The 24,402-nt window shown below is 40.8% G+C and overlaps 1 protein-coding gene across 2 annotated transcripts; it reads right to left on the minus strand.

Annotated features, from left to right (window-relative positions):
• Positions 1-45: 45 nt before the first annotated feature.
• On the minus strand, positions 46-23,382 carry LOC119649349 (tryptophan 2,3-dioxygenase). Of its 2 annotated transcripts, none has more exons than XM_038051466.1 (7): positions 23,151-23,382; positions 22,837-22,991; positions 22,650-22,783; positions 14,197-14,556; positions 13,817-14,066; positions 375-468; positions 46-319 (listed from the first exon to the last, which is right to left on the minus strand). In XM_038051466.1, exons 1-7 carry the CDS (start codon positions 23,174-23,176, stop codon positions 148-150), a joined length of 1,191 nt encoding a protein of 396 aa, XP_037907394.1. In that variant the 5' UTR covers positions 23,177-23,382; the 3' UTR covers positions 46-147. The 2 variants fall into 2 exon arrangements, with proteins under 2 accessions (XP_037907394.1, XP_037907387.1); XM_038051459.1 differs by having other exon boundaries at positions 22,837-22,994.
• Between the last annotated feature and the right edge of the window lie 1,020 nt (positions 23,383-24,402).

A 24,402-nucleotide genomic window follows, 5' to 3' on the forward strand; every position in this document is an offset into this window, starting at 1 on the left:
TATTACTTTTATAATGCACCCGGTAGTAACTCAATATATTCATCAGTATTAAGAGTGTTCCGACAAGGAAATATACTTTATTCTATAATTTACGATGAAATTAAATTTAATTAATATATTGACAACAAGAAATCCATATGAATTCTTTCAGTTTTTTCCATTGCTGGTGGCGCTGCCGTCATGATTAGCCTTTTCAGACGACAGACCGTATATAACGTTGAGTTTGTCTCGCATATTATCGTTGAGTGGTGGAATTGCATGGCGTGGTATCAGGAAAGTAGAAAGATTAAATAAATCCAAGAAGACTTTGTACCGGTCGCTGAAAATGAAATAAAATCCAGTAAGTAATTACAAAACAGTTTTCGCTTTCTTACCTTAGTGTTGAACGTAGGTATTGGTAGCCCGATGATCCACCCGTTCCCAATTGTTGCGATCCGATCATTCTTTGGACCATCATGACATGATTATCTAAAAATTGAGTTTCTTTGTATTGAAATTTAATTGTTTTATATTTTTAATAGACCGGCAAATATCGTCAATTTTTTCTATGTATATATTTAAAAACAAATTGGAAGCAGGAAGCTCGGCGCTTCAGACATGAAACGTTTTGTTTATTTCTATGTGGGTATATTTGAGTGCAGAACTAAGGGGGGTTTTCTACTTTCGACCCCCGCACTCCTCACCTTTCCTAAAAATGTCTGACCAAGATTGGCTTCGAAAAGTACTAATCGGGGCCTTTCAACTTGACTATATTCGGTGAAAAAAAAAATTACAACCCTCTTTTGCGTGTATGAAGACCACCCCCCCCCCTTAAACTCAACATTCAAAATTTAAACTTACAGCATGCGTTCACAATTCCTACCTTCTCACCAAATTTCATGTCATTTTTGAGAAAAGCGCTTGTGACGAACACAGGCAGACAAACAGACAAACAGATAAAAGGGGCAGACATTGTAAGACCGCACTTGACGAGAATAAATGCTGTGCAGTGATCGCGCTCGATACTTGGGTCCTTAATCAAATTTGGCGGGCTGAAGTGCTTGGTGCGCATCGTTGTTGACTTCTTAATCGACATGCCTTTGTGTTGCGAATCAGATGAAGGAATGAAATGATATCAAACCACATCTGGAGTTCCACAAGGGTCTATCCTAGGACCGCTCTTGTGGATTATTATGTATAACGGAGTATTGACGCTAGACCTCCTTACTGGTGTGGCCTCCATTGATTTTGCGGACGACATTGGTGTGACGGTTGTTGCGCGCTGCCCCGAAGAAGCCGAGCTTTACGCTTATGAAGCAGTCAATGACATTAAGTTCTGGTTATAGAATGCTGGTTTACTTCTCGCAGAACATAAGACGGAAGTAACATAGTATTTATTACCAAGCGGAGGAAATGCACGTCCATGAAGATCAAATTTGGAACAAAAATCATCCATTCCAAGCCTGCGCTCAAGTACTTAGGCGTGATGATGGACCAGAGGCTAAACTTCAAATCACATGTGGAGCAACCAAGGCATATACCATTTGGAGCACTTATTGCGAGATTCCTACGAAATATAGGTGACCCAAGGCCGAGCCGCCGGATTCTCATTATGAGGCTGGTCTATTCGATCCTACTGTATGCAGCCCCACTGAAGAATACAATAAATAAGATAAAGATGGGAGTTGAATATGGTGTAAGTGCCCTCCGAACATGTTGCGTTTACAGAACAATATCTGATGAAGCAGCCTGCGTGATGATACCCATTGAGATAGATAACCCAGTTCTCGAGCGGAAGTTATCGAGCATATCTCTATCGATTTGGGCATGATTCGTTATATTGCCCAAATTGCCCGAATGTTGCAGAGGAACCAGAACACGTTTTATATCATTGCCCGAGATTGGCAGCCCAGTGGGCTGCATTGGAAGCTAGAACCGGGGAGCACTTTACACCCCAAAATATAGTGGGACATATGTTGAAATCAAAGGGAATATGGAGCGAAGTGGAAAGAGTGATTGCAGCCATCCATAAGAAGTTTAGGCAGGAGGAAATCAATCGGAAAAATGAACGAAAGAGAAACAGGAATATTAACAGTGCAGGATAAATTGTGATTGAGGCCCGCGACGTTATACCATATGGGAGTCCTCCGGGAAGGAGAAGGGAGTGATTTTAGTGGTTAAGAGTCCCACATAACCGTGTGACAGGAACCAGCGGTGGCTTTCGAAGCTTTCCACTTTCTGTTGACGAAAAAAAAGACAGATATTAAACCGATTTTCATACGGTTTTGCTTTACTAACAACCACCTATCTCGAAAATGAATAACACGAAAGAGAGCGAAATTTGTTGGGAACGAGAGCATGGGCGTTGCTGCACCTCCAAGTGTGTTAATTTCCAGAGCAATCGGACGTAAGAAATCGGAACTATTGGGGGGACAAGCTGGTAATCTTGGTGAAATCCACGCTGACACAGCAGACTCTTCAGTTATGTCTAAAAACATAAAGGTTAATCAAATTAACCTGCAGTATGCCAGCATGCAGCTGGCGTATACAGATTCAAGTGGCCTTAAACTCTTAATGCATTGTGATGCGAACGCTGAGCATATTTAGCAAATATAATTCTAGAGGTCAGAAGGTGTTTGATTTTATCACTTTAGCTGGTCTGATGACCGTGAACATAGGCTGATCAACTCAAAAATCGATGAGGAATGTTAAAGCCGATTGAACTCTATTTATAGATTTAATACGGTGGAACTACTCTGAGTACCCGACTATTGTAGTATAGAAGAAAATCTAATCTCGGATCCTTAGCAAATGGGGGTTATATTTCCCCCATTCCTGAACCGGAACCAGCAATTGGAGTGTCAGTAGCATTAGTTAATGCTGATATCAATACTTGGGACCAACTTTCTCATAATGGCAGGTGGCAAAGCCTTAACGCTGCTAGACATACCAAACTTTTCTTGTCTGAACCAAACAAACATATTGCCAAGTTTATGCTGTCGAAAAGTAGGAAGGCTTGGGCATTTTAACTGGCCACAATTCACAAGCTAGGCATATGTTCAGAATAGGAGTTCTCCAAGATGATACCTATTCATCCTGTAATGAGGAAGCGGGATCCACGGAACATGCCTATGGAAGTATTAAGCACTAAATTTTTGGTGCTGGTTGATTGGTTGGAAGTTGGAAGGTTGCTGCTTAAGCGGCAATAAATTCACAAATAGATAACTGTGACTTACTTTTTGTTTGTTGTTTGTTAATTTTGTTAATAATAGTATCAGTAACATGCCTTATATTGTGCAGTATATTTATGCAAAATTTTTATTATTATAGGATAAATAAATTTTATGGGGGTTTTCAATAAAATTCTAAAATATAGTAATAAACTTTTATTTTTATTATATAGAGATTTTTGGGTAGTGTAGTTTCTGAAAATGAGTCCTGTCTCGCTTCAAATTTGTACTTTTTAACCCGTCACACCCCTACTTTGAAACTGATGCAATTTCTCTTCGCTTTTATGGGGACCCCACTCGAACTTAAACTACACATAGGGACCCAGGAAGGTAGGAGCCAAAAGCAACTACACGCAGGCGTAGCGAGCAAGTTTATCGTCATTACTTGTTTGCGGCAGCGCACCGGTGTGTCAACACTGCACGGGATGACTGCTATCTTTCAGAATATTGGAGAAGGAATGATTGCGAGGAGAATACATAATTTTCTGATAAAAAAATTGTTATTTTGTGAATTGTTATACAAAGGACTCCACGCGGGAATGGTCGAACCTCAACTCCCCCTTTCCGTACAAATCCGTCAAGCGGTTAAGCGACTTCACAGACGGAAAAAGGAAGCCTGGGAGAACCAACAAGTCTGTGAAATCGAAAAGTACAATGAGCAACCGCACAAGGCGCGGAAGTTTTACCAACAAATCAGCAGGATGAAACCTTACACACCTCGATGTTCATCCTGCCGAGACAAAGAGGGAAATCTGATTTCCGAAAGAATGGGCATATTGGAACGATGGGTCGAGTGCTTTGATGAACTACTGAACAATCAGAACATCGACGAGGTCCCACCAACTGAAGACGACGGCAAATACTGCCACCACCAAGTTTAGGACAAATAGTTCGTGCAATTCATCGGCTTAAAAATCATAGGTCGCCAGGAACCGATGGAATTACAGCCGAATGGGTTAAATATGGAGGCGATCAGTTACACCAAGTGGTTCATCAACTTGTGCTCAAGGTATGGGACAGCGAATCAATGCCTGATGACTGGCAAAGAGTCATTATCTGTCTCATACATAAAAAGGGAGATATCACACAGTGCAGCAATTATAGAGGTACCACGTTGCTGAGTACCATTTATAAGATATTCTTCACTATCTTGCTAGGCCAGATAGCCCCATATGCCCAGAACATCATTGGCCCATACCAAAGAGGCTTCACTCCAGGCAAATCAGCAACAGATCAGATTTTCTCTGCACCATGTGTTCATCGACTTTAAAGCCACCTATGATAGCATAGCCAGGGTAAAACTGTACACGCCATAAGAGAATTCGGTATCCCGACGAAATTAATAAGACTGACTAGGCTGACCCTGACCAATGTGCGAGGCCAGATAAAAGCAGCAGGATCACTCTCAAGACCATTTGACATCAACAACGGTCTACGACAAGGGGATGCCCTATCATGCGTCCTCTTTAACCTGGCCCTCGAGAAAGTGATCCGTGATGCCGAGGTAAATGCAAGAGGTACGATCCTCTTCAAGTCCACCCAACTACTGGCCTATGCTGACGATATCGACATCATGGGAAGAACGATCCGAGATGTACAAACTGCCTTCATCCAGATCGAGCAGGCGGCGCGAGATCTTGGGCTGCACATCAATGAAGGCAAGACAAAATATATGGTGGCAACGTCAGCACCGAAGACGAATCAACCAACAACATCAAACCGCAATGGTCAAACACAAACACGAAGAAGAATAAGGATAGGAGAATACAACCGTTGACAATTTCTCCTATCTAGGGTTAAAAATCACAACCGATAACAACTACGATGATGAAATCCGCGCACGGTTGTTGTCAGCCAACAGAGCCTATTTCAGCTTACAAAGACTGTTCCGCTCGAAACGTCTCACCATAGGGTCAAAGCTCTTACTGTACAAGACTATGATCTTGCCAGTCCTCATGTATTCCTCGGAAACTTGGGTTCTTAACAAGAAAAATTGCGAACTCTTGGCCGCGTTCGAGAGAAGAATCCTCTGAAGAATTTTTGGCCCCCTACATGAGGATGGACGATTCCGTAGCCTACACAATGACGAAATCTATGAGCGATACCATGACCATCCGGTTGTGGATAAAATCCGGCTCAATAGGTTACGGTGGGCGGGTCACTTAATCCGTATGGATGATGATGATCCCACCCGGAAAGTCTATAAGGGCAATATCTATGGTAGAAAAAGAAGACGAGGCAGACCCTGCCTAAGATGGAACAATGGCGTGGGTCAGGACGCCAGACAGCTTTTAGGGATATCGAATTGGTGGACCTCGGCGCAAAACCGGGATGTCGGGAGTTCCTTATTAAGTCAGGCCTAGACCGGATACCGGTTGTTGCGCCGTTGATGATGATGGTTTCCTTATTTACTGCCGCGCTCTCGAAGCCTGCCCCAAGTATGATATCATAGGAGATTTTAATAGCCAAGTACGGACAGAGCCCGAAATCAGGCAATTGACTGGTTCGACGATGAATGTAAGCTAGCGGAACGGTAGAATGTTGCATACCGGGCAACGTTTACCTCCTAAAAAATATAGAGACGCGCAGAGACCCATCAAAAACTTGATCGAGCGGAGAAACGAACTTACAGACAGAAAAAGGTAGCTTGGGAGAACCAATAGGTCTGCAAACTCGAAGAGCAGCCGCACTAGGCGAGGAAGCCTTCTTAACAAACTAGCAGATGAATCCTTATACCCTTTGATGCTCATCCTGCCAAGAAAAAGAAGGAAATCTGATTTCCGATTGTATGGGCATAATGAAGCGACGGGTTGAGTACTATGATGAACTGCTCAACAACCAAAATATCGACGGGCTGGAGGTCGCGCTAACCATGGAAGAAACAATCCGTGGAATTTTATCTGCTTAAAAATCATAATTCGCCAAGAGCCAATGGAATTACAACCGATCTGGATAAATATGGAGGTGATCAACTATACCAAGCGGTTGATTATACTGATACTCAAGGTGTGAAACAGCGAATCAACGCCTGATGGCTGGCAACGGGCCATTATCTGTCCCACACATAAAAAGGGAGATATTATAGAGGTCATGTGGCAGCCCTGAATTGCATTCTAACGAACACAGCGCCGTGAGAGTCAGTGCTTGATATTGGAAGTAATGCAAGGAATAAATAACCGGCGATCGCGATACAAAGGACACTGATACGAAGAGAGTTGTTACGACAAGAGTGAACTTAGTTTTACAAATGTAATCAGATTAAAGCTAATAAACAAGTAAGATCCCGAGCCGTTCTAGTTTTAATATATATTGTAGTAGACACTACAAATTGGTGACCCCGCATAAAAGACAATTATTCAGTGAGTGCAATGGCTACAAGTGATAAAGTGAGTGAGGAGGATATACAAACTCCGAAGATAGATACGCGTAGAAGACTGGAAGAATTTTTACCTCCGCGTTCAGACGTGCGTGTAGACTCTATTCGCGACGTGAAACTTCCGCCATTTTGGGCACCGAGGCCTACGTTGTGGTTCGCGCAAGTGGAAGCACAATTTGCTTCAAATCGCATTACAACAGACAATGCTAAGTTCAACGCAGTGATTTCCTGTCTAGATTTTGCGATACTAGAGCAAATCGCTGATGTGGTAGAAAAACCTCCATTAGTGAATAAATACGACGAATTAAAGCGTCAGCTCATTCAACGATTTACTGATACACCGGAAACGAGTCTAACAAAAGTTCTAACAGAATTGGAGTTAGGTGACAAACGACCATCTCAATTTTATCGGGAAATTAAATCAATGGCTGGTGATCAATTGCCTGAAGATGCGGTGAGAGCGTTATGGTTGAGACGGTTACCCTCCCGCGTACGTGCGATTTTAACTGTGTCAACCGATACAAAAATGAGCGTTCTCTCAGAAATGGCCGACCGTATAATGGACGAATTTAGTGCGACATCGTCTGTGTCAAGTGTAAGCCGAAACGTGGAATTTACTCAGATTCCAAAAGAGGAACCGGCAAAGAAAAACGTGTTGGACGAAATTTTGGAACGTTTGAAGAAATTGGAAATGGGTGCACGACGAGAGCGAAGCCGTTCGAACAACCGACAACGTTCACGATCACGATCCCGACAATATAGTAACAGCGATTGGTGTTATTATCATCGTACTTTCGGGAATAAAGCCAACAAGTGTCGAGAACCGTGCTCTTTCGTTCAATCGAAGCCGGCGGAAAACTAATTCTGCCATCGTCAATACGTACGGTCAGCGATGGCGTAACGAAGAACCGTCTTTTGGTATCGGATAAGTCAAACGGGATTACATTTCTCGTCGACACAGGTGCCGATATTTCAGTTATTCCGCATACTAACAACAAGGATGTGGCTTCTTCTTTTTGCCTTTACGCCGCAAACGGTTCAATCATACAAACTTTCGGAAAAAAAACACTGAAACTTGATTTTGGACTTCGCAGAAAATTTCAATGGACATTTAGTGTTGCAAAGGTGTCGAGACCAATAATTGGGGCCGATTTTCTCAATTTTTATAATTTATTGGTCGATTTGCGTCGAAAACGACTTGTTGACGGTGAAACATCATTAGAAGCAGCTACAACAACTACAATCGATTCTGCACCAACATTGTCAACTATTCGAAGAGGAGACGAGTTTCATGAACTCCTTGCAAAATTCCCGTCAATAACGAATCCGAGTATTAAGACCGCAATTCGAGAACATGTCGTCAAACATCACATTACGACTCGAGGCACACCAGTAGCAGAACGATAAAGACGTCTACCACCGGACAAATACGCAGCAGCCAAACAGGAATTTCAACGAATGGTGGAGGATAGAATCTGTCGTCCTTCCAGTAGTCAATGGGCTAGTCCATTACACCTGGTAGCAAAAAAGTCACAGGAATGGCGGCCTTGTGGGGACTACCGTCGACTAAATGCGATAACGATTCCCGATCGTTATCCTATTGCGAATGTTGAAGATTTTACCTACAACCTCGAAAATATGATAAAAAAGTGTTTACAACGATTGATTTAGTTCGAGCATACCATCAGGTACCAGTTGCCGAAGAAGACGTTGCCAAAACAGCAGTAATCACACCATTTGGATTGTTTGAATTTATTTATATGCCATTTGGTTTACGAAATGCCGCTCAAACTTTTCAACGGTATATAGATATTGTTTTGAGAGGCCTCGACTTTTGCTTTGGATATTTGGACGATATCCTTGTCGCTTCGAACAGCCTGGAACAACACAAGCAACATTTAGAAGTTCTTTTTAAGAGACTGAGCGAATACGGCATCAAAATCAACCCGAGTAAATGCCATTTTGCCAAAGAAAGTGTACAATATTTGGGTTATACGGTCAACAGCGAAGGGATTCAACCTTTGTCCACGAAAGTCGATGCGATACGAAACGCGAAACGCCCAGAAACTATTATGGAGCTTCGAAGGTATTTGGGACTTCTAAATTTTTATCGTCGCTTCATGAAGAATGCAGCGGAAGTACTGTTACCATTGAATAAATTGATTGGTAATAGTAAGAAAAACGATCGAACACGAATACAATGGACACAACAAAGTGAAGACGCATTTGAGAAAAGCAAAGGCTTGCTCGAAAGTACCGCATTGCTTTCTCATCCGATTTTAAATGCACCAATAGCGTTACGTACCGATGCGTCGCACTTTGCGATGGGAGTGGTACTGGAGCAGCAGCAAAATGCGACATGGAAGGTTTCTTTTCAAAGAAATTCAGCAACGCACAGAGAAATTATAGTACTTATGACAAAGAACTTCAAGCGATTTATTCTGCTATTAAATATTTTCAGAGCCGACTTGAAGGAAGGCAATTTCTTATCAAAACGGATCATCTTCCATTAACACATGCGTTTTTACAGAAATTATCGAAGGCTACTCCACGACAGGCACGACAACTTGCATATATTTCGCAATTCAATGCTGAAATTATGTATGTTAAAGGAAGCTTGAATATTGTCCCAGATGCTTTATCACGGTTAGAAGGAATTGAAACAACTGCGCTGGATCCGGAAGAAATTGCAGTTGAACAACAACGGGACGAAGAGTTAAAAAATCTTTTGGATTCGACTACATCATCACTTCAACTGAAAGAATTTCCTGTAGATAATAATCGCATTTTATATTGTGATGTTTCAACAGGCACCGTAAGACCGTTTATTCCTAAACAACTTCGACGAAGAGCATTCGACTCAATTCATCGATTATCGCATCCAGGAGTAAAAGCGAGTAAGAAGTTGATTCGCAAACGACATGTGTGGCCGCAAATGGATAAGGACATAGCAATATGGACTAAAAATTGCATTAATTGTCAGCGATCGAAAGTACATCGACATACCGTACAATCACCAATGCATTTTCCGTCGACAGACAAACGATTCGAACATGTACATATTGATATTGTCGGACCACTGCCAGCTTCTCAGAATTTTCGATATCTATTTACAATGATCGACAGGTTTTCGAGATGGACTGAAGCTGTTCCTACAACTGACACCCTTGCTGACACAATTGCAACTGCATTCTATACATCATGGATTGCCAGGTTTGGAACACCTGGAATTATAACTAGTGACAGAGGAAGTCAATTCGAATCTTCGCTATTTCGATCGTTAACGAAGTTAATCGGTTCAAAGAACATCAAGACAACAGCATATCATCCTGCTTCGAACGGAATGATCGAGCGATGGCATCGAACATTGAAAACAGCTTTAATGTGCCACGAAACGATGAATTGGATTGATACGTTACCTACCGTTTTGTTAGGACTACGCACCGTGTACAAGGAAGAAATGAAGTGTTCTCCTGCCGAAATGATTTACGGGACATCGTTGCGACTGCCTGGAGATTTTTTTGTGGAAAACAAGGCTCCAAATGATCCATCAATCTTTCTTGAAAAATTCAAACGAGACATTCGTCGATTGAAGCCTACACCAGCGTCACATCATCGAACAGACAGCATTTTTGTACATAAAGATTTGCCGAAATGCAGTCATGTTTTTTTAAGAGTGGATTCGTGTAAAAAACCACTGCAACAACCGTACACTGGCCCGCACGAAGTAATCAAGAGAATATCGGATCGCGTGTACACAATAAAAAAAGACGAAAAGGAAATTAACGTTTCAACAGAAAGACTGAAACCAGCATTTATCTTGAATGAAAATTTGGATTTTTTGACAGACAACGCAAAATTAATAGCACCACGACCACTGGTTCGAAAAACATATTCTGGACCCAAAACAAAAAAAGTACGATTCGAGACAAATGCTTAGGGGGGAAGTACTGTGGCAGCCCTGAATTGCATTCTAATGAACATAGCGCCGTGAGAGTCAGTGCTTGATATTGGAAGTAATGCAAGGAATAAATAACCGGCGATCGCGATACAAAGGACACTGATACGAAGAGAGTTGTTACGACAAGAGTGAACTTAGTTTTACAAATGTAATCAGATTAAAGCTAATAAACAAGTAAGATCCCGAGCCGTTCTAGTTTTAATATATATTGTAGTAGACACTGCAGTCACTTTGCTGAGTGCCATCTATAAGATTTTCTACGCAATCTTGCTAGGCCGCATAGCCTCACACAGCCAGAACATGATCGGTTTATACTAAAGAGGCTGCACTCCAGGCAAATTAGCAATACATACAAGGGTTGGAAGAACTATTGCCATATGCCACTCCATCTTTTCATCGACTTCAAGGTCGTCTATGATAGTAAACTCCGGGTAAAACTGTACACGGCCACGAGATTCCGACGAAGTTGATAAAACTGACCAGACTGATCCTGACAAATGTGCGAGGCCAGATAAAAGCAGCAGGACCACTCTCAATACCATTGTTCATTAATAACAGTCCAAGCAAAGGGGTTGCTCTGTTATGCGTCCTTTTTAACCTGGCCTTGGAAAAAGTGATCCACCATATTGATGTAAGTGCGAGAGGCATCATACTTTTAAATCCATCCAACTACTGACTTATAATTATGGCATTGACATTATTGGAAGAACAACATGAGATGTACAATTGACCTTCGTTCAGATCGATCAGGCGGCAATTGGTGTGATATCTTGGGCTGCACATTAATAAAGGCAAGACGAAAAAAATGGTGGCAACGTCAGCGTCAAAAACTAGAGAAGCAACAGCATCAAATGGTACTGATCAAATGAGAAGAATAAAGATAGGAGACTAATACTTTGAGACCGATAACAGTTACGATGACGAAATCCGCGCACGCTTGTTAACTGCCAACAGAGCCTATTTACGCTTACAAAAACTGCTCCACTTAAAACGTTTCACCATAGGGTCATAGTTCTTACTATGCAAGGCAATGATCTTGTAAGTCCTCATGTATTCCTCGGATTCCTGCATGAGGATTGTCGATTCCGTAGCCTATACAACGAGGAAATTTATGAGCGATACCACGATCGCCTTGCTGTGGATAAAATCCGGCGCAATAGGTTGCGGCGGGCGAGTGATTTAATTTGTGTGGGTGACGGTGATCCAATTTGGAAAGTCTATATTCATGGTAGGAAAAGAAGGTGTGGCATACCAACGTTTTTGGGGATATCGAATTGGTGAACCTTGGTGGACAACCGGGATGTCCGGAATCCCTTACTAAGTCAGGACCGGATACTGGTTGTTGCACCGTTGGTGATGATGATAATGGTATTTGACTTTTTTTTATAATAATTATTGTATTATACTGGAAAGGCTCCGCAAATTACTCTGGAGAATGTAGTGTGATGCGATCGTCTCAGCTACACATGTACATTTGCAGCTCCTGGAATTCGCCGGGGTTGGCTGGTCATGATCGGTTGCGCCGTGTTGTTTTACCAAAAGAATGATGGATGCAATCGCGAGGCTTTCAAATCCCCATTCGGCGTATCAAGCTACCGTTGCTGTGAAATGCAATCATCTCGAATCAACACAGCTTATTGAATCAGCAACTAATCTAGAATCTATAATGGTGCAACTCTTTCAAAGCATCCACTATCCAACTATCCGGAATGCCATATCGACGAACTCTTAACTCGATGTATTATCGAGCGGCCATCTAACTTATTGGCCAACTCATTGCCGTAAAATACTTGATGTTATCGACTTTGGCATAACGAGAAATATGAAAAGAAACCAATAATCTGGGCAACTCTGCTTTGATCAAAGTTCCGATCATTCCAAATCTGCAACCAATCCCTACTGAGTCTAAACTGATGAAAGGGAAAACTGATTGGCTGAAGTATCGGAAATATATCTCTTCGCGTTTAAAAGCAAATGTATCCTTGAAATCAAACATCGAACTCGACTAGGCTAGGCTATATTGCTGAAGATAGGAGATAATTGTGCAGATGTGCGTGTACAGAGCGAAGTTAGGAACTGTCGTCAGGACACTGTTGTTGTCTGAGAATTTCGTAGAACACATGCTAGCTTCAGAAATAACTTCGAATGCGGTAGAAAAATTAAAGAAGGTGGCCTACAATGTGCTGGGGAAGCTGGAGTGTCGAAGGAAGAAGATGAGTATCAACATGAACCGCAGTTAGTAACTGATCCTGCCGCGCGACGTAATACCTTGATGCCAATCTTGCGAGTTAAGCGAAGGAGAAAGGGGTGGTAGGTTTGGAACCTTTTCATTTTATAACGAATATGGAAAAACAAGACATTATATTGCTGATGTGGTTCTAATATCATGGAATAAGGGAAATGATATAATTAGAAGTACAATTTTAATGCAACTTAAGATAAATTATGAATTAGATTTACATCAACAATTATCTACGAATTGATGGCGATGACATAAGGAGGCTAGAGGAAATCTCTCTATGGAGCAGTTAAGTAGTGATGACGGTCTTGATATGATTGACAGTCCTTAATCATTCTTAGAAAAACCGTTAATCTAAAATTCGCTGTTCCCTTTTTCTGAAGATCATATTATATTATTATATTACTTAGGTCATTTTCAAAATTTGGCCGAGGTATTGAAGATGTGAGCAACTGGATTCCAAATAATAATTAATATCAATTAATGAAAGATTTTTTTGTTATGTTTAAAATAATAATATTCTTTTCTACAGAAATTCTCTAACCTTTCTACGAAAGTCAAGGCTTGTTGCCCAGAACCCACGAGTCAACAACGCTCTTCTGTTGATAAGAACATTAAGAGAAGTTTGACATTGTGACGTGTGACCGTATACCAAAAGCTGATATGAAGTACGAAAATACTTTTTTGGTTATCTCCTATTAGAAGCTTTTTTATTAGATCATACGTTCCATATGGCCATACTTTAAATAATATGTGCTATATGTTAACATGAGTATAAGTTAGATTTTAAATTTTCTATTTTTATGTGTGTTTCAGTCAAGCCTTTATTACTTATCGGCTATTTTTAAAACCCCTGGAGGGGCTGATTACTCGTAAAAAACTTGGAATGAGGAACTTGCAATTTGAATGATAAGTGGAATTTTTCAGGTTTAAAAAAAAAGGGAAAGTCGGAGAGCACTTGCGAAGATATTTACAACCATAAATAAATAATTAGCTTGATGAGTTTCTATCGTGTACATGTTTCTACTTACATCTCCATTTTGTAATAAGGGAGTCGATATCCATGAGCAGAGTCAGCAGTTGATGGGGTTGACTAAATCTTGGCTCATCTCGGTAGAAGGTAATCATAATAGCACCTTGTAATGCTTTGTATGTAAACCGCCTCTCTCCGCGCCTCACTAGAGCTTCATGGACGCTCGGGTCGAATATAGATCTGTACACATCCCTGCGTTTCTCGATATCCATCAGTCGATAGTTTCTAGCTGCCTCCATTTTCTCGTGCTAGATGTTAGCATCCGGAAGAATATGTAAATTAATTATTAACGGTTGTCTGTCGATATTGGGAGTATATATTCAAACAAATTTCCATTCTCGTAACACTTAGTAATGATGTCATAAAATATAACTTTACCATAGCCATTCTTTCCTGCTCATCCAAGAAATCATTAACGCTCTTTTGGAACTTCTCCCAAAAATTGAAGCCATCGGATTCCAGCCCGGGAGTCCGTTCCAGCCACTTTTGTACTAAATCCGAGAGCGATGGCTCACTTTCGGAGGAGACGATGGCCTCAATGGCATCTGCATCAGTCCCGAAGACATGTGTGTACCTTTGGTTGTACTTCACCCTATGTTCTGTCTTCACACCCAATTTATTTTCCATCAATCGAAACTGTAGACTTTGGAAGCCTGAAGCAGGCGATAAGTAGTTACGAAAATCCATAAAATCCAATGGTGTCATTGTCTCTAAGATAGGAACCTGGTCGACGAGTAACTGTGAACAGGAAGAATATGTGTTAGCCAAAATATCAAATTTCATCTGGATATGTAATACTATGAGTATACGAGTATTTTCGAAATATGGGTAGCATTCGGACAAGAGCTGCAAGGTTTCATATTTCATGAAAAGTAAGTATGCAATTGGTAATACGTAACAAGTTTGCATAAGACGAGATTGTTCTGACGAGTTTTAGCGGTTGTGCGTTCGTGTATATCGCAAGTAGCGTGGAATGACTATATATGTTTGCTTATAATAGATTTTATTGAATAATCAAATGAAGATACGTTTTTGAACCAATAAATTATATAATATGCTTCAATTTCAATTTAGTTTTTCTCGTTTGTTATCTTTGTCTACGTTCTTATTGGTTGCAATTAACCCCATTCTATGTTACTTAAGATTGGAGCAATTTGCCATCGTTATTATATTTCTTATTAAGAGTAAGATTTGAACCAAACTTTCCAGTGCTATTATTTGTATTGGAGATTTACAAAGTTTTACAAAAGAAAAACCAAATTTCTATCATGATAAAAAAAGAAAATGACAGGATGAGGCGCGAATAAAGGACTAGCATTTGTTGAATGAGAAAATCTTCTTTTCAGATGTTCCTCTTTCAAAGCTTTTAAGGCCGGGGTTTGTCGTACTGTAATTCGAAGCTTTTAGTCCGCTTCGTGCATGGTTTAAAACTATCTTATCAGATCTCAAAGGGTGTATAAAAATACGAAACTGATATTTTCTCTGTTTCTATTATACACAATAAAAGTACATGTATGATGTGTATGATATCTATAGGAGGCATACGTTTTCTGTGGGAGTGGTAATGTGCCTGGGGAAAACATGTTTAACATATTCAGTTTGGTAGTAGTAAGTCAGCCTTGTTTTACACATATCCAAAAGATGGGCGATAGAGATCTCAAGGATACCAAATTTTTCTCTCAATGCCAAAATGTTCCTAGAGTCAACGTTAATTAGAATTCCGCAGAGAATATTCAAATCCAATGAAAACAACACACGTTGGCTAATTGAACTTTCGCACACAGAATATTCAGGCCGCGACTTTGTTTGATGACGAAGAAAGTGGTCTTCAGAACTAGCCTTCAGCGTAGCAAAGGGGAGGAGGTGTTATCCGCATTTTTCCATTACTTCATTCAGAAGGAAATTATTGTAGTTCTTCTCCGATTTAATCTTTTTTGTGTAGGCAAGACATTACCCCTGTAATTCTCTGTCAAAGGCTTCCAAAAGCCTGCCCTTCTCTGTCAAAGGAAAATTAAATTATGACCAACTTTAATATGTCGTGTCTACTGCATATGCTATCAGATCATCAGATGCTTCGGGGTAAAAAAAAATTGGTCATAATGGCTGGACCAAAAGCTAGAAGTGGCAAATATGTATTGCTGCAATAAACGGACCCATAAAACAAACACCCTTGGATATCTTCTGTGTGAGTTAGATCAAATTGGAGACCGGAATTTCAATGCTTAAGATGTGAAAGATTTCTTGCTCTTCTGACCATATGTGAATTCCGCTATAGAAAAATATATATATATAAGAGTACTTACTGTTAAGTCTGGTAGTCGATGTACCGCTGAGATAGTGACTCACCTGTGAACTGTGTTATTTAGAATCTACTCACATTATTGTCTCCTTGTTGTAAAAGCCAATTGGGAGGGGAAGAGATTTATGGTCAGACAACCTGCCAATCTCGAGTCTTATTTTGCTCTAGAAACGGCTTCTATGTTTCGGAAGAAGACTCTGACTTTGGAAAGCCTGGCGAAAGTGAAAGTGAATTCGCACCCGTTAGGGCGTTGTCATCATCAGCCGTTATCGCAAAAAATGTTAGCTGCAAAATTCCGGGTTGGGATGGGGAACACGTCAATAATACCAAACAGTGCACTAACTATGACTTCCAATAAAGAGAAGAAAGAGGCTTTCTATGAGCACCTGAAAGCAGTCTAGGAGGGACTGCTTAAAGGTGACATTATGATCATGACGGGAGATTTTAAAGCCAATATGGGCTCTGATAATATATTGCTTGGACTGCTGGCGACCGTAATAGTGGGTTTTTTTTTTGCGGATTTCACCCCCTCGTTCCCCGTGTCACGTTGTTCGGGCAAAAAGGTTAGTTAGATTTCCATGCACCAGCAACTAACATCTAATCATATCGACCATACTCCGATCAGCAGTAGATGTCGGAGTTGTCTTCTGTATGTACGAAATAAGAGAAGCACTGATATCGGCTAAAACTATATTGCCACTCAATGGTTGGTTGCATTCGCTTGCGCATCTATTCGCAGGAGCGGAGAGCTTCGATTCTCTAAATTCCACCCCATTCCTTTTCGTGATCATTCTGTCGTTCGGTGGTGGGAAAACGACAAACATCCTGAACAATTCACCACAAGGTATTAACGGGCATTGCCCCGTTACGAAAAGAGCTTTTTCTTTGGCCCTGAAGAGGCTCCATAAGATCTTACTGGTCGTGAAAATTTGGAAGTGGAATGACGAACCAAAGGAATTGAAAGGTCTTATTGCCGTTTCGGGTGGAAACAAACATAATGCATTTCAGCTTCAATTCCGCGGCAAATCTTGAAAATTGCAGCATAGCATGTATCGTGACAAAACATGGTTTATTATTGCATTGGTCATTGCGGAAAAAGCTGTCGAAAATAATAGCCATCCAAGTGCTGTATACCGAGTCTCGGAAGAATTTGCTGATGGTTGCAAGTCTGAGGGACGTTAATCTGCGACTCCCTATTCACAATGATCAGAAGGTTAAGAAATGTGAGGACTATTCTACCACGGTTGTCAATCGTATAACATCCCATGACAGTTTCTGCAGAGCAACTACTTCCACATATTCGTAATACGTGGGAATCTGAAATTTTTCCCAGTGGGTGTAAGAAGGGGATGATCGTTAAGATTCCTAATATCGGCAACTCTTTTGAGTAAGACAATGGCATGGCTTTTGTTTGCTCCTTGTTGTGGCCAGCTTGATTGACAGATAGCAAGTTAGTATCCACTCTGGATCCTTCTGCACTGACTATACCAACAATCTTCTGATGATTTTGGAGCAGTGCCCGGAGTATAGATTCACATACTCTTAATTGGTTTCGAGAAAGATTTGTATAGCGTCAAAATTAAGGGTATTTGAAGAATTCTATGCAGAAGGACATTCCGAAAAAAAGCTAATAGCTATTGTATTATCACGGTCGAGGTAAAATCGCAGAGGAATTTGTAATTTAAAAAGGAGTCTAGCCGATAATATTTGTTCCATGCTATCTTGCCCGCAGGCTATACAATTTTTCCTCAAATATATTTGTTTGCTGTCCAACAAAGTCATGGGCCTTAGCTAAATGGCTCTGGATTGGGAATGAAGATGAAGATACTTTAGCAGAAACAATGCTGCCAAAATAGACAGATTGATCGACACAGTCGATATGATGTCCATTAGAGCATGCACTTACCAGTCAGACTGAGGCCCTTGGTTTTGCTGATGTTTATTTTCAGCCGGACCCTACTAGCCTCTCTTTCCAAATTCAAAGTTAAGGTCCAAGGACCAAGGTTCATGACTCGAGAGTAGATAGATATCATGAGCGTAGTCTTGGTGTTTGAGAAAAGATGTCAGGGTCAATTGAAGCCCTCTACGTCCTCGTTCAATGACAAAAAGAAAGAAGCAAATTTATCGAACTTCGTTTTGAACTTTGCCTCGATGCATCATATGTTGGCCTGGAAACAATAATAAAAATTGTTAGCACGACAATCCATGAATCGTGTTAGAATACTTCATTCCAGACCAAAACGGCACCGTACAGTACTACGGTACACTGTAGGGGACAATGTGGGCAACGTTGCGCTCGCCCGTGGGTATTACCCTGATTTAACTCAGGTACTCATTCAGAGTTAAGTCCATAAGTATTCGGCATTCAGTTACGATGCAAATCACTCTGACATCACTAAGATTTGAACCGCGACTTTTCGTACTATAGCCTATTGGTTTAGCTACTCAGCCACCCGGACATGAATATAATATGTTTTGATGTGGTCAATGCAGGAAGATCCAGAGCAGACGCCAGCCTGCTTTCTGCCGATTAAGATGTTCTTTAATGCGTTTCAGGATAATTTTAGCTATTATCTATGTACACAATTGTCAAGACGGGTTCCTTTTTTCAGAATGTCGCGAATTTTGACGATTTTCTCCTTCTTGCACACACTAGATCTCAGTTTCCCAGGATTTGTAGGAAGAAGCAGTTCTTCAGAGATGTCCGGAGCTGAGATGAACAGTTCCGTGGGGAGTCGGTGGTGGTGAAGTGTTCCCATCATATCCTAAGCTGCTTGCCGTCGTGGATGAGGCGTGTACCGTTAACGTCCCCCACAGGGTCATCGGAATATTCTTTGGTGATTTGGTATACGGTAGTGAAATTGTAATTAGTTGCGGCAGCTTCCGCTTTCCTGACTAGTGCACGAATGAATTCCCTTTTGTCGCACCACACGCTACTCTTCATTTTCCGAGAATTCCCGCGGATCTTAGGTTAACTGCATCGCCTTTACCGCCACCTGCAACGGGAAGAAGAGCCGTTGGTTCATTATTTTCATCAACAGGTCCTTATGACCCGGCAGTCGGCCAGACCTTAAGATGCTCTCGCTCGAGAGGGATGTGAAAAATGGACAGCTGGTCCCGGTGTGGTCGATGTGATTAGATGCATGATGCCAGTTGAGTCTGACCCAGCTAACCTTATGGCAGGCTCTGTGCTCAAAACATTGCGCTGTCAGTGATGTGACGATGCAGGCTGCAGAAAGTCGCTAATTTCTTATCATTGTCACTTGCGTGTCTGCCTATCACATGTCCGTGCAAGATCTTGACGAAACCCATTATGGCATAACGTACCGTTTAGGAAGCTTCTCCTGGACTGTGTTGAGTTGCTCATAGACAGCCTTCTTCTCTTCTGTACTGGAAGTTTCCGTTGGTGCGTAACGCTGCATTATAGAGATGTCACTCATCCTGATATCGGCTCCTCTCACATAATATTATGTGAGGCATTTTGACTGTACTGCTGTTCCATCAGCAATCTGTGAAATCTGTGGTATTCTAGGGTACAAAAAATGTATAGGAAAAGGATTTTTGCTTGCTATAAATTTGCTTCTGCATGGAAGTTCTATACTTCATAAGAGAGTGAAAAAGAGACATGCAATAGCTTTGTGAATTATGCTAAGATTTGCAGTAGAATGGAGAGGGACTGGAACAAGAATGTTTACAATGCACTGAAGCTGGTTGTTTACTTTTAAAACATGTGATGTCAGATTGATTGGTAGAAGGATGATCGCATCAGTTTTTCGCGGTGCAAGCGGAATTTTGCTTTGATTATCTTCAGAAAGGCGAAACAATTAACTCAAAATAGTATTGCTGTCCATGTGACTCAGTGCATTGCCAAAGCACGTGATGTGCCCATGCCTGCATATATTTCTGGGGGTTGAGCTCAATCATATTCTATGCAGCCCTAGTATGGGGAAGTGCGTTGCAGGTTTCAGTTAACGCTAATATAATGGGTGCAGTATATTAAAGGACATTCCTGAGAGTGGGCTCTGCCTTTAGGACTGTCTCAGATGATGCAGCGTTTGTCATCTTGCGAATGATTCCGATTAAAATCCTGGAAGTTGAGATGATGAACATATACAATGCGAAGCCAATCCGCCGAAAGGGGGAGATCTCTAATAAAAAAATAGCAAGAGCGCTTGAAACACTCGGGAAAGAGCCGGTGGACTCGCAGGCTGATCCGTGCTATCAAGGAGTAGTGAGATCAACTTTAATTTTATCCAGTTTCTCCCAAGGCATGGAAGATATCGCCAGTATCTGCACAGGCCTAAACTGGACACTTTACCCGATTATCCAAACTGTGATGGAGTTCCAGAGGATGCAGAGCATGTATTCTTCACTGTCCAAGATTGGTGGAAGAAATAAGAAATCTAAGGGAGACTCTGGGAAAGATGTTGGTGCTAAAAATGATGGTGCCGAGACTCATAGCATATGAGAAATATTGGAATGAGACCAACTCCATGATTGCATCGATGCAGAGTGTATGGGGAATAGCAGAGTTTGCTGGGTCCAAAGAAGAAAGGAGTCTAAGTTAGAGTCATCTACCACTCGTAATTTGATGTAATACCTTGTGGTAGTTCCACGATCCAGGGGGAGTCGGGGGTGGTTTTAGTGGGTAAAAATCTCATACACTCGCTTGCCCTCCGGAAGATTTCCACCCCCTCAAAAAAAAAGATGGACGGACAGACAGACAGTAAACCGAGATTCCACAAAACCTTAAAAATTGATTGCACTTCAAATTCACATTCTTTCATTTCACGCTTTCAAAACTTTACAATCAATTTTTAACTTTATTTGGACAGATATCAAAGTCAGGAGTATGAGATTTCTACATTAAGCTCAACATAGAACAATTCTCCACTACTATATGCATGGAAGTTCACAGGTCTAAGGTTCCCACCAAATTTCATGTCTATAGTTATGACTGTTTCAAGTAGAAGTGCATGTGGCAGGCATTTTACTGTCGCCCGTGGTGAATAAAGTAAAACATTTCGCATGTGGTATGTATGCATATACTTTCTTCTTTTTCCCGCCGATCTCGGCCGCCCCATTCATTTTCTGCAGATTTCCTTCTGGCAGCTGGTATCAAGAATGCACTTTCGTTTTCTTTGTAGCTTTTCTTCCGAGCGAGTCATTCTGATCAAATTTATATCGAATTCATATATCTTCAGATCAATTTCGTAAGAGTCCCTACCAAATTCGTAATTTTCATAAGCAATTTTGTGATTTTCGAAGTAATTTTGTAATTTCTTTAACCTTAAGAACAAAAGGATTTTTGCCAGACTTTGTTGTTTTTAAGATGAAAGTTTTTTTCCAGGAGAATTTATTCCACACGGAACTGATACAATCTGGAATCACATTATTGTTTTTGTCAATGATCATCAAAGAATTTTCTTCGTATGGAAGCTCTCAATGTTTGTTTATATTCAGTACCTCAGCAACGTAAGATTTGAATGGAAACACCCGCCACATAGTATATATCTTAGTGTGAAAATATTTTCTAATTTCAACCGAAAATGTTTGTGTCGAAAGTGTTCGGCGTAAATTTCTAAAAGGAAGGGCTTAAGCCAGTAGTATCAATAATTCGGTTTTAGCTAATGAACTGGGGTGAACTGCTGACGAAGGCATCATTCCTGAAACATCTGGGATTATAATGATTGAATTCTATTATATTAATATGAATCTAGCTGTAACAATTACATAGGCAATCTCTGCCTGAAGAATCATTCAATCAGTATGAGACATAACAGAACATTTTTAAGCGTATTATACTTTTTCAGTAGATCTTAAATAAGAGACATAGGAAAGACATAGGTAGATCGAATTCCTCAAAAAAAAATTAAGTTTGTTCATAATATTAGTTTCAGCCTCGACGATTGTATATAATGGATTTACGGGTATTAAATCCAGATTGTAGAGGACTCCAGTGTAACTTTAATGACGCCACCGATATAGTCAATGCCTACCCTTGAGACAGATGAAGAATTGATTATGTTTCATAGATTCTGCGAAAGTTATTTTTTGTTAATTAATCAATAGTAAGGATTTTTTGGCCCTCAATCGGGAGAAATATGATTGGGTACTTTGGTATAAGCGTCGTTGAATTATTTTTATTCCCCTTTTATTGGTCCACCATAATTTGCCTACCTGGCGCTATTTCAAAAGCTTGGCAATAATATCTGCGGAAAATGATCTAGTCGGCTCTGATAAGAACATCCTGTAAAGTCGTTCATTGATGGCGCTAGAATGTATTGGGAAATAGTAAATAATTTCACAACCCGAGATAATGAGAATACTCTGTTCATTCGGAATCAACGCGAATATGTAGGTTTCAGTTTATGCCATATTCACTTACAATATCAGAAATTGATAAGAGGACATCCACAAAAAAAAAATTATAATTTACATCAAAGGGTGCTTGCACAGCTGCAATGAGTACCGCACTACGCACTTGCTTCTGCGACTTATGGTACTGCTTATATGGAATTTTTGAGCTTACCTTCAAAATGAGGACAATTCGATTCAGTCTCTTAAGGATTTCCAATGTTTTCGATTCCTCGATTGTTTCTGAATTGAGAAGATCGCGCACGGAGTCTAATTCGAAGATGATCTGCCTGAACCATAACTCATACGCTGTGGAATGTTCCAATTTCAATTAGAATCCTTTTCTCCTATTTTGTTAATACCTTGATGTGTTATAATAAACAAATGTTCGTCGTGAACTGGTTTATTATTCTGAACCGACAACATTCGTTGAGCAGATAAAATTTTATCCAGCATCAAGTATTCCCCGTATACCATCCCAGCATCTGTTCCCAAGGGATCACTAATCGAGCCATCGCTACTTTAAGAAAATGGGAATTATTATCGATTCTGAATTCACAAAATTCATATTGATCACTAAAGGATTGAACACTTCGAAAAAAACTTTCATCACTTGTTTTTTTTATCAATTTTTAGTTAGTTATTTATCACTAGTATTTAAGGAAGAAGGACATACTCGCCATTGCGCATCGGACAACTCATTGTTACTTTCTAAGCAAACGTTCCGATGTGGATTCAGACTCGTATCTTTTTACAGCGAAAGCTAATCAAATACTGATTAAAGCCTCAAAAGTGAGAACCACCAGCAGAAGACTTGCTTCAATGGGGGTCGATTCCCATTTAAGTTTTACTCCACGATTACTGCTCAGTAACGAAGAACTGTTACTGCAAGATGAAACTGAGACATCAGGAAGTGTGTAGCAGGAATATCTATGGCCGCAGACACACGACTCGTGTTGAACATATATCAATGACGTGACTACAACACAACATGTTATTCGTGACAATAATCTACTTGTTGATAATCACGGATTATGAGATTTATGCTTGACAAGAACAGATACGACCAAATGAGGGAGTAGATAGTTATAGGCACAGGGTGCAGGTTGAGTGGTATAGAAACGAATACTGCTATGATTGGAACCTCGAATTTTCTGGTTCATTTATTGAACCATAATCGAGAAGATATAGACTTGATTTTCTTGAAGCTTAATGCAAGCAAATAAAGTCCATTAACAAAAGAATGAATAGGAAAATGCAGAAAAAATGGAAGCGCAGACCAAATCAGGGAGAATACTTTTTTTGATATAAAGTTTCAAAAAAGACGAAATAGAATGTAAACAAGTCGGAGATCGTAACCTAGGTACTTTATTCGAAAGAGCAGATTTTTTGGTACCACCACCTCTCCTAGAGTCTCCCCTAGATTCCTCCTTTCTTCTACAAATCTCGGACAGTGGAAGAATACATGCTCTGGGTCCTTTGGGGCTCCATTGCAATTTGGACAATCGTGTGAAGTCGCCAATTTAAACCTGTGCAGGAACTGGCGATATCTTCTGTGCCCCGTGAGAAACTGGGTGAGATTATAGTTAACCTCACCGTGTCGTCTCTCCAGCCACTCTTTGATGGCAGGAATGAGAATGTGAGTCCACCGACCGTTACCCGAGCGTTCCCACTTTTCTTGCCATCTATTTATGGATCTCCCTCTCAGCGTTCTTCGTCTGCGATAAGGGAGAGATTGGCTTCGTATTGTATATATTCGCCATCTCATCTGCCAAGATGTCAATAGGCATCATTCCAGAGATGACGAATGCTGCATCATCGGAGACAGTCCTGAAGGCACAGCATACCCACAAGGCTGTCCTCCTGTATACTGCACTCAGTTTGTTAGTGTTAACTGACATCCGCAACGCCACGCTCCAAACTGGGGT

This window comes from Hermetia illucens, chromosome 1, assembly GCF_905115235.1.
Source record: "Hermetia illucens chromosome 1, iHerIll2.2.curated.20191125, whole genome shotgun sequence".
In the NCBI taxonomy this organism is placed as follows: domain Eukaryota; kingdom Metazoa; phylum Arthropoda; class Insecta; order Diptera; family Stratiomyidae; genus Hermetia; species Hermetia illucens.

Coding starts and splice junctions, on each gene's coding strand:
- LOC119649349 (XM_038051459.1), bottom strand. CDS start 23,176: ATGAGTTGTCCGATGCGCAATGGCGA. Junction 22,784..22,836: donor GTTTATTATAACACATCAAG/GTATTAACAAAA, acceptor AACATTCCACAG/CGTATGAGTTATGGTTCAGG. Junction 320..374: donor TACCTACGTTCAACACTAAG/GTAAGAAAGCGA, acceptor TTTCATTTTCAG/CGACCGGTACAAAGTCTTCT.